This window comes from Episyrphus balteatus, chromosome 2 (assembly GCF_945859705.1).
Source record: "Episyrphus balteatus chromosome 2, idEpiBalt1.1, whole genome shotgun sequence".
In the NCBI taxonomy this organism is placed as follows: domain Eukaryota; kingdom Metazoa; phylum Arthropoda; class Insecta; order Diptera; family Syrphidae; genus Episyrphus; species Episyrphus balteatus.
The window spans coordinates 56,537,418-56,548,551 of record NC_079135.1 but is presented as its reverse complement, the minus strand read 5'-3'; the positions used below and the strand labels follow the sequence as shown (position 1 = coordinate 56,548,551).

The window sequence follows — 11,134 nt, the reverse complement described above, 5'->3', positions numbered from 1 at the left end:
CTTAAGCGAAAAGAAAAGCGACAAAAAAATTAAATTTCGTTCAGGATTTAGCCAGTGCCGGTTTAAGCACTACCAGCGCCCCTGGGCAAGATTGCAAGTGGCGCCTCTAAAAAAAAATTCATCTAAAAACAATTTTTTAAAATCACGAAAAAAAGCAATAGCAGATTATGTCTTACCTCTCATATACTTGTTAATGCATTTATTAAAAATGTGCAGTGTATTAACTTAAAAAGGTTAACTTAAAAAAAAAATTAATTATTCATGTCATTTAGGCTCAATTGACAAGACTACCTATATCTCTGACTTTTTTGTTTAAACACATTTAAAGATTAGGTACAGTTGGTTTTATTTGAACAATATTTTTTCAAAAACTTTTTCAACTAGGTACATTAATATCGTTTTCGATTGCAATCACTCAATCGAATAAAAAAGTTTGAATCGCTTCCACCCAATTCTAAAATTTAATATCTGTATTGGTGAAAAATCAAATAATTTTTTTTTGTTTTTTTCACTAGGAGAATAAAAAACTTGCAGCAGGCTTCTGAATGATTCCAGGCGCTTCCGGACGGCCAATCGAAAACAACATACCTTTATAAGTATAAGGTTTGTTCGTTGTGAGCTCTAGGGCACTCTGGGTCGCTCCGAATTCGTTGTCAAGCGTTTTTTGTAGCTCCTTTTTCAACCAGAGTTATTTCCTCTGTGTTCGATGTTCGCTGATGAAACTAAAGCTCTGAGGTGTTCGATGTAAAATGAAAACCCGAGAAACTCTGATTTTTTTCACAGTTAATTGAAATGACTTAGAGTGCCCTGGAGGGGGGAACAACGAACAGACCTATTTTTTTATTCTCACACACAAACGTAGTTTTTATGAGAAATGGAGAAGCTGTCAATTTTTGGCATTTCTGTATTTTGGGTTTTCGGGATTTCGGGATTTTGGGATTGTGGGTTTTCGGGATTTTGTGTTTTTGGGTTTTCGGAATTTAGGGTTTTCTGGATTTTGGGCTTTCTGGATTTTTAATTTCGGGATTCTGTCCGTCTCCCTTCTCTTTCCTTATTCATTATTATAGGGGCACCTTTGCAAAAATTAAATTGGTAGGAGGAATATTAGGATTGCTTTAGTCTGTCAAAAGAAATTGGGGCGCCTTGTTCTTCAAAGATGAACGAAGATTTTGGACACCATTGTCCTTCCGGAAGCCAAATAAATTAACCCCAAATTGGGGGGCGCCTTCATTCTTCAAAAAGTTTAGGACAAACAATACGAGCGCCGTTGAAAATGTAAAATAGAAAAAAATTGGGGCGCCTTTGTGAATGTTAAAAAAAAATAAAACATCGATTGGAAAGACTTCGTTATTTATATAACTTTTGTTAAAGTTCGGGGCGCCTGCGGCGCCCCTCAATTCTTGCGCCCCTGGGCGACGGCCCAGGCTGCCCCCCCCTAAAACCGGCTCTGGATTTAGCTTCAGCTGCGTACTAGGCTTCAAAGACTTACCGTTTAGAAAAAAAAATTATTTTTTACCATCCCCATATTAAGCCCTTTTGACCCTATTTAATGATAGAATTTTTAAAATCCTTTCTTTGTGTTCACGTTTAAACATAACCTTTCTATAGTAGATTTTGTTTTATCTCTAATAGTTTAATTTGAATTTTGAATTGCAATCTATAATACTACACTGCTAACTACTAACAGGAGAAAATGGCCACTTTTTTCGATGATGAAGCCAGGAATCGTCGATTTATAAGTCAAGACGTTATCACGTCAAATCGTCCGTCGGCTAAAGGCCATTTTTTTGAGTTAGGAATGCAGTCTTCATAATTTTGGGATGCTCTTTAGTTTGGCGCAAACCATTTCATTCTTTGTATTTTATTTTTCCAGTTACAGAAGTTCTGTTTCATGTTTTAAAAACAAAATTATCAAGGCTTTCAGCAAAAAATCAATACCAATCAAAAACTTTCTGACATAAACTAAAATTTTTAATCTGAACTTCAAACATCGATTCCCCAACATTTTGAATAATGGACATTGAACAAGATAGCATCCAGCCGACGAAAACTCTATTTTGTTAAAGTGGCAGCTTTGACAGAGAGTGAGCATTGAGCAACAAAAAACACTCAAACTCATTTCATTTAATCTCTTGAGTGTATTTCTATTTGTTTTTGTTTACCATATATTTTTCCAAGGCAATTCACGAACGATTATGGTGCCCAAAGAAGAATAGGAAAAAATGCCGATGACATGAAAATGAAACCCAATTCGACTCATTTTACTTCAGTATTCAGTTGAGTTTTAACTGGTGACGCGTTCGATCGTTTATGTGACGTTGCCCTGATAATTTTCGTTATTTTATTTTTATTTTATTCTTTTATTAATTTGTTTATAATTTTTTCTCAATCACCAAAATAAGTAAACAATTGTGGTTCTTATGTATTAGTTACAAAATCAGAAATCTTTAATACTCGAAAAAAGTGGGTATGTACAACACAACAAAAAAAAAGTACCCAACGCATTCCGATAGGCTTGAACACAAAGAAAACTTGTTAAAAAAAAAGTCCCTAGCTCCCTCGCAGTCGTGTTTCGTGTATATTAACTCCACATACTACAGAACAGCCAAACCAGTCAAACAAGAATGAAACAAAAAATGCATTGAAAGTGCATCAAAGCAAGACAAACGGCTTTAATATTTCCTCCATTATATATATTTTAATTTGTTTGTTTATGTGTTATTTTGTGTAGCTTTTTGAATATTTTCCGTTTTCTTGTCCCATAACCTGTGCGACCGCTCTACCCCGCTTAGCGTGTAGTGGAACGTGTTTGTTGTTTTCCTTTTTGTATTTTTATTTATTTCGTCGTGACGTTGTTTGGCATTTTCCTGTTTGTTTGGATTCTGGAAAAAAATTACAATAAAAAAAACTGTGCCATACAAAATGACAAATCCCAAACTTTCGCAAATAAAGAAATATAAATAATAAAAAAATGTTGCAAACTATCGAACAACGACAAACGCATTCTAATAATTCAAACTCTACCACCACAACAACACCAGCAAGTACACCACTTGCTGTTTATCTGTCATCAGCAACATCAACATCGTCTGTCGATTCGGCGTCAAATCGTTCTGCCCGACGTCGTTCCACCTTCTATGTGCCATTAGTTATAACAGACGACGACGAAGACACAACCAAAAACACACAACGACCTCCCAGTCTAAGTGACAGCGAAAGCCTCACGAATTTACAGAAAATTACTCTATCCCCAGCAAAGAATTCTAAGCTAATTTCACTATTTGGCACTAGCAATAACAAATCTCACAAAATGTCACCCCCATGTGGCTTCAACTGGAGCATCACTGGGATGGCAGATGTCGATCTGAACGATGACGACCACAGTGATGGTGGAGAGTTTGTGAAGGCGGCAACTGCCAAGACTCCTGCTTCCAGCAAGAACAGTAACCGAAATAGCAACGTTAGCAATGCCAGTACAACGACTGGCAGTAAAACAAGTACTCCTGTGAAGAAGCTTTCGAATGCATCAAAGACTAAGCGATATGGAGTTGTGATGAACAGCATAAATCTGGATCAAGATGATACACCAGAAAAATCACAACCACCCCAAGTGGCGCAGGCACAAGAGCCACCACCTCTAAATAAAAGCCTTTCTTTAAATCGATTGCTCGCCGAACTGGATGACGATATTATGATGGCGGACGAAGATACAGCAGTGATAGCTGGAAATCGCGATTACGATGACGATGATTCAGAGATAAGTCGCATGCAAACGAATACATCGACTCCGATAAAAATGATGAAGTCACGTTCGCGCACAAATATATTATCAGTGCCGCAACAACAACACAGACCCAAAACCAATACAACAATGATGAGTAGTGTGAGTAATTTGAGTGTGAGTAACTGCCGTGCAAAAGCTAGCACCTTACCTCAAAATTTGTCGCCTTCAGTTGCTCTGAGACAGGGCTCGACTGCTGGAGTAAGTAGTTTTTATCCAAATTCGCAATTAGGAACGAGTAATTGCAGTAAAATTGGCAGCAGTAGTATTGTCATATCAAATACGTTTCCGCCGAAAAATCTCTTCCTGTTAAAGTCAACACCAAAACTAATGCAGTCGGCCTCGGCTTCGTCTGTACCACTTACCATTGGTGGTGGTGGCGGTGGAGGGAAATTAACCGCGACTAAGAGTTTTTCGTCTGATACGTCAATTACTTCGCCACAACAACAACAAGCGACATTGGGAACGTCTTCGTCTCCGGCTAAAAAGTCGTTAAGTTTTATACGTCGCGCACACTCGACAAAATTATCGCGAAGCAATTCGTTGCTAAAATCGATTACCTCGTCGTCGGGGACAACAGCTGCTGGATCAGCGGCGGCAGCAGGTTTAAGTGCGAGCTGCACGAACAGTCATAACTTGGCTTTGTATTTGGCATACGATGTTCGTCCGTTGTCGTTGGAATTGCTACAGCGATTTTTTAGGTCAGATCGGTGTGTGGAGTTAATAAGAGAGCACTTTAAAATTGTGGATATAATAAAGCAAAATGGTTCAACGCAAGAATGCAATTTAGAAAGCAGCATTTATAATCGCAGTCATCACGAGCAGACAGAATATGATGTAGAATCATCAATGCGGGCAACAATGGATGATGACGAAGATGCGGGCATTCATTCGGGTAAGTTTGTTGGATGTATGGAGTTTATTAGTTGATGTTTATAATGTAGGGGGGCAAAGGCCTAATGATAATAATAAGAATGATAATAGCAGAATACAAGTTGGAATTACATTTTTTAAATTGAGTTTGTCTGTTGTAATGTTGAATAGACGGCGACGAAAACGAGGTGGTGTTATCTCAATAGAGCAATTGAACGCAATGTTATCGCTATCGGAATTTAAATAGACTGAGAGTCTGTCGCTTTACAAAAAAAACTTTCTGCAAATAATAAAATTTGTTGGTTTTTGGACATACATTATGCAGGTACAAAACAATTTGGTTTTTTCTTTTTATAATAATCAAACTTTACCCATTTTACTTTTCAATCTGAAGATTTTTTGATAGAAAGGTAACCGATTCATGTCAATAGCATGAGCAGTTTAATTTATAGTGATAACAAATACATAACTGGTTGAACAGAATTAAAATTCGCTTGTAGCAAAGAAAAACGTCGTGGTACAAGATGTCAAATAAATTCGCTCAAAATGTAGAAAAGATGAACAGAATTATGTGGCGTACAAAAATGTCAATTGCCTTGAAAAAAAAAAATAATTTTAACTGAGTAACCACATTAGAAACGTCAAAAGTCATTCCGCTTGTAGCTTGAAGTAAAAGTCGACTCGACTTGTACCACAGCGAATTTCCTTGCCACAGCCACAGCTACGTATTCTGGCACCAATATACTAATTTCATAGTTTTTAACTTTGACAGCGACACAAGACACAAGCCACAGACACACATTCTGGTCTACCAGTTAGTCTTCCGACATGTATCAGCCTTTTTTTTCGAAAAAAAGAGGAAAAACAGTGCAGTGGCTATGGAATTAACTTTTGCCTTCTAACCGAAATATGAAATGTACGAAATTAAATTAAGTCAGTTATTAAGCCAAATCAGTTACTATTTTAGAGACTTTTTTTAATTTGTTTTTTAATTTCAGAAACTATGTACTAGTTTTAATTTTAGTATTTATTAATGTGACCTTTTTATTTAAATAAAAATAGTTTTTTGCAGGCCTTTAGTCAATTTTTTATTTTCGGCGCAACGTTTCGGACAAAAAAAACAAATTTTTTGCCTGATGAAACGTTGCGCCGAAAATAAAAAATTGACTAAAAGCCTGCAAAAAAACTATTTATTTAACTAGTGGAGACGGGGGTACATTTTACATTTAGTTTTTAAAGGTCTGTACTTTCGAAAACTTTTATTGTTTTCCAATGTTTTATTTTTTTTTTTTTTTTGATTTATTGACTATTCAAGATTATACCTACTAACAGTAGTTTTTTTTTGTTTTACAACATTTCAACATTTAAAAAAATAATGTTTTTGTTAAAAAAAGTCATTTTGTCAAAAGTGCCCCGAGACCGGGGCACATTCGCCTTTAAAAGGGGTACATTTGACAATGGTGGATTAAACCCAATATCGTGTGCATTATATTTTTAAAACTATCAGTAGATCTTGCTCGTCTATTGTTTGATTAGAAAAAAAAAATACATTTTTGGTTTTAAACAATCTACTTAACAATATAAAGAAAAATATAAATAAAAAAAAATCATTTTCTAAAAAAAAGAAGAAAAAACAAAAACCATAAAATATTTCAAAAAATCTCTCCATTTAAATCTTAATCAAAATTAATCGATGTTGATTTATTTTTAAATAATTTATTTAATATATGTATATTTCCCCAAAATCAACGTAAAACTGTGCTCACATTGCAAAAGTCAAAGGTGCCCCCCGTAGGAGCCTCGACGCACTGTCATGCGATTTTTTTTAACATCGTTCTTGAAAGAATTATACAGAACTCAAACGTGAACACCAGAGGCACCATCTTGCATATGCCGACGATATTGACATAATCGGAAGAACTCAGCGTGATGTCAATGGCGCTTTTGTAAGCATTGAAACGGAAGCGGCAAAAATGGGTTTAAGGGTCAATGAGGGCAAAACCAAGTATATGCTGTCGTCAAAAAAGGACACTCAACACCGACGCATTGGACAAAACGTCACCATCGACAGCCATAACTTCGAGGCAGTAAAAGACTTCATCTACCTAGGCTCCGCTATAAACACGGACAACAACATCAGCGCTGAAATCAAACGGAGAATTACTCTTGCCAATCGCTGCTACTTTGGTTTGAGAAGGCAATTGACCAACAAAGCCCTCTCTCGACCAACTAAGGTGTCCCTATACAAGACCCTTATCATCCCACTCCTGCTATATGGTGCAGAAGCGGATGAAAACATCTTGGATTGTTTCGAGAAAAAGTTCTTCGTACGATTTTTGGTCCCTTGTGTATAGATGGTGATTGGAGAAGAAGATACAACAACGAGCTTTACGGGTTATACAAGGACGCTAACCTAGCCAAGAGAGTGAAGGTGCAGCGCCTGAGATGGCTTAGTCACGTGGAGCGCATGGACAACAATGCTCCGGCCCGGAAAGTTTTCGACTCCAACCCAGAGGGACGGCGCAGTAGAGGAAGACCTCGTCTGAGGTGGCGCAACCAAGTGGAAGGGGACCTCAACGCACTGGCGTGCGCAACTGGAAGCAGCGAGCTAAGGATAGAGCTGGCTGGCGAAGCTTGTTGGTTGAGGCCCAAATCCACAGCGGATTGTAGCCGCCTTACGGCGCTGGTCACCCTAAGTATGTAAGTAAGTAAGTACATACATATGTATTTTCATTTTTTGCTTCATAAGGATGTTAATTGAATAAATGACAACTTTATACAATATGCTACATATTTTACGTAATATTTACTACATAGTGATTAAGTCTAAAATCTTCTCTATTTCTTAAGTCATAAAGCTGCGATTTGTCAACATATCTAAAAAATTACTTAAATAATAACAAAACACAATACATAGACAAAAAAAACACAGCTAATGTCAACATTAGCCGTGTTTTATTGGTACTCAGTGTTTTACTGAGTAACCATTTTATGCTGTAAACAACAATAAACGATTACTTTTATTAATTAATAATAAACATTTATTGTTGAAAGGTCAGCAATGTATAAGTTTAGAAAAAAATGTTCTCTGTAAACAATCAAATAAAAAACTTTTGTTTATCCTTAGCAATCATTTGTTGTTGTTTCCCTTTCAAAATTTTACTGAGCTAACTACTCAGTTACCTATAAAACACGGCTAATAATAAATAAGTACTTTTAAGTTATTCGATAGCATAAAAATGTTAAAGTAGATCATTATTTGAAATTTGTAAGAAAAATATGCATTTATTTTTAAAATAGTTATGAAATTGCAAAGTATAATTTATAGAAAAATATATCAAAATGTACACAAAGGATTGTAGGCCATTTTAACTAAAATCTGATAGTTCGTCAAGATAACGCTTTTCAGAAGTATCTAATATAAGCTTGCATAGAAATTCTAGAATTAGTTATAAGGTAAACAGAATTGGTTGTCTTTAACTCACATTCTAAATATTATATCTTTGAAAGTAGAACCCGTTTATGGATATAAATATTTTTAAAATAAAACATTTCTCATTTGTATTTGTGGAAGAAATGTTGACCTTTGGTTGTATTGTACGAATGAAATAAAAATGAAATATGTTTGTTCATTAATCAAGTTCAAATGTCGCATTTTGATATTTTAGTACACAAAACAAAATATTTGTTACAAACTCTTGTGGGTGTGAATCGGAGTCCAAAAATATTTGTTTCTCCCTCTCCGTATACTTCGATTTCGTATTTCATTCCCCACCAAAACAAAACAAAAAATAAAAAACAGATTTTTTTTTTTTCAATCGACTGGAGGTACAAATCCAGTTTCGAATAAAGTATAATGCTGTCGCTATAAATGTTTGTAAGTATCTGACGTATATTTACCTTAACCCAATCAAGAGTTATCTGGTGGTGGCAAAGAGGATGACTAATAACAGATACCAATAAAATTGTTGTTGTGTTCTTTTTTCTTAAGAAATGCCTCAGGTATGACTAATAGGTTTTATTTTAATGGTATTTTGTATATTCTCAAGAGAATTGAAAGCAAATATTACATCAACAATATAAGAATTTAGTTAATTAAAATTTTTGTTTATAGTTTTTTTTAATGCAAAAAAATCACTTGGAAAAAGAATTATATTTCTTTATTAAATTGTTAAAATTTAACAAGACATCAATTCAATTAAATGAATAAAACTGAAGAGCTAACAAATTTCCCACGATATATATGATAATGTTACAGCCTGATGCATGAAGTCGTGCACAAATACAACCACACAATGTCATATTAACATGTAATCATAAGCATGCACCAAACTGCGTTTCTTAAATTAACATGATCCTGGGTCACGCAATTTTCAACAAGGAAATTCAAACATCAACTTTGCAAGCGTAGGTATAAAAAAGTTCACAAGAAAGTCTTTATTTCGATATAGATTATGGCAGACGAGGTCTAATAAATTTCAATTTGTTACTTAACTGAGAGGACAAGCAACAATGTACTTTAGGGTGTCCGTTATTTCCCAAAGTGATGTTTTCGGGGGTGAAAAATAGTTCCTTTAAAAGATTACATTCAAAATTTCCCGTTAAAAATTTTTTTTATATTTTATTTCGGTTTTTAAAATTACAAGCTGTTTTCGTAGTTTTTGCTTTTCACCTATCACATAATTTTAAATGCAGTTTTTTTGGTTTTTAATTCTTTTCAAATATTGCATTCAAAAATTTGTGTATAAACCAAAAATTTTAATTTTTTTAAATTTCTATTTGAAATTTTTGCCGTTTTTATATTAAATAAATATTATTAAATACTTTACCCTTTCTTGTTTGCAACTTTTTTGATGTCATTTTTAAGGTGAATAATTTTTAAACAAAATTCAATAAAAATATTGTAAACATATCTTTTGTAGTTCGAAAAAAATAAATTTAAACGTATAAAAACGGCAAAAATTTCAAAAAAAAATTTTAAAAAATTAAAATTTTTGTTTTATACACAAATTTTTGAATGCAATATTTGAAAAGAATTAAAAACCAATAAAGCTGCATTTAAAATTATGTGATAGGTGAAAGCAAAAACCGAAATAAAATATAAAAAAAATTTTTTAACGGGAAATTTTGAATGTAATCTTTTAAAGGAACTATTTTCCAACCAGAATCAACAAACATTTTAAAAATAGATGATTTAACTCGAGAGAAAACAAAATTTATTTATGAGTTAAAAATTTCCCATACAAATTTGTATGGGGAAAGTATGACCTTAGAGGCACGGGTTAATGACCTCCAAAAAATTTTGTTTTGCTAATTTCCCCTTATTTAGGCCCTAAACTTTCGATCTAGGAGGTGTCTCCCCCGAAAACATCACTTTGGGAAATAACGGACACCCTAATATACATATATGTTTGCTTTCAAAAAAACACTAACAGATATCCACTTGACAATGGAATTGATTAAGATAATTTTTTGACAAAAGATGATGCATACGCATTGTGCATGTGTGATGAGAATGAGAAAGATTCGTGTATATACATAATAGAAAGCTGGATTAGCTTATGTCGTTTTCTTTCACTCTATTAAGGAGTACTCTAAATTTTTACTATTTTTTCTGGAGTGATGGAACTAGTGAGAGTAAATTTTTTTTTTGTAATTGTGTGTGTGACAAGACAAAAATGGATAATTTCCTTGAAACAAATGTTCTTGTTCTTTTTTTTTTTTGCTGTTTTGCTTTAATTGATTTCGTCGGTGGCAGAGTTCGCTTCGTCGGATGTATATTATTTGGGTGTATACTGTATAGTAACTTTTTTCAATTTATTTAAATGTTTTCGTTGCACATAGAGTCCCCTGAAGTTATTTTTTTGTATATTTTGGTGCTTATTTTGGAATAAAAATACATACGAAAACAAGAACAAAATAAAACAAAAAAATAGCTGTCAAATTTGCATCTTATAAAAAATACTACGTGTAGAAGCGCGCGATGCACCGAAGGGAAAATCAAAAGGAAATTCGAAGATAATTTCTGCGCCTTGCGTCTTCGTGTAGAAGCAGACATATGAAGCATAATAAGCGTTCGTTGATAAGTCTGCTTCTACACGAAGACTCAAGGCGCAGAAATTATCTTCGAATTTCCTTTTGATTTTCGTTTCGGGGCGTCGCGCGCTTCTACACGTAGTATATTTTTGAAGACGCAAATTTGACAGCTATTTTCTTTGGTTTTATTTTGTTCTTGTTTTCGTATGACGAGACGAAATAAAAGCAGAACAGCAAAAAAGATCAAAGAGAAACGTCAAAAAGAGTCAAAAATTTTTTTACCGGAGACTCACGGTCGAAAATCATCCTTCAATTTTTTTCGAACTTTATTTCTCCCTTGCTCTCATGTGCGTCTCTCGCCTTGCGTCTTCGTTTAGAAGCGGACTTAGTTTTTACTTTTGGTATATTTTTCATTATACTTCTGATCGGTTTTTTTCAGCCTAA

General features: G+C 34.2%; 1 protein-coding gene across 2 annotated transcripts in view; it reads left to right on the top strand.

The window, feature by feature from the left end:
- The first annotated feature begins 1,695 nt into the window (after nt 1–1,695).
- Nucleotides 1,696–11,134, top strand: part of LOC129908330 (ras GTPase-activating protein raskol) — a 73,580-nt gene continuing 64,141 nt past the window's right edge. Inside the window, exons 1-2 of one of the 2 annotated variants that reach the window (XM_055984747.1) lie at nt 1,696–2,084; nt 2,179–4,676. In XM_055984747.1, coding sequence (XP_055840722.1) covers nt 2,972–4,676 — 1,705 coding nt within the window. In that variant the 5' untranslated portion in view covers nt 1,696–2,084; nt 2,179–2,971. The remainder of the gene's footprint in view (nt 2,085–2,178; nt 4,677–11,134) is intronic. The other variant, XM_055984748.1, reaches the window with a different exon arrangement.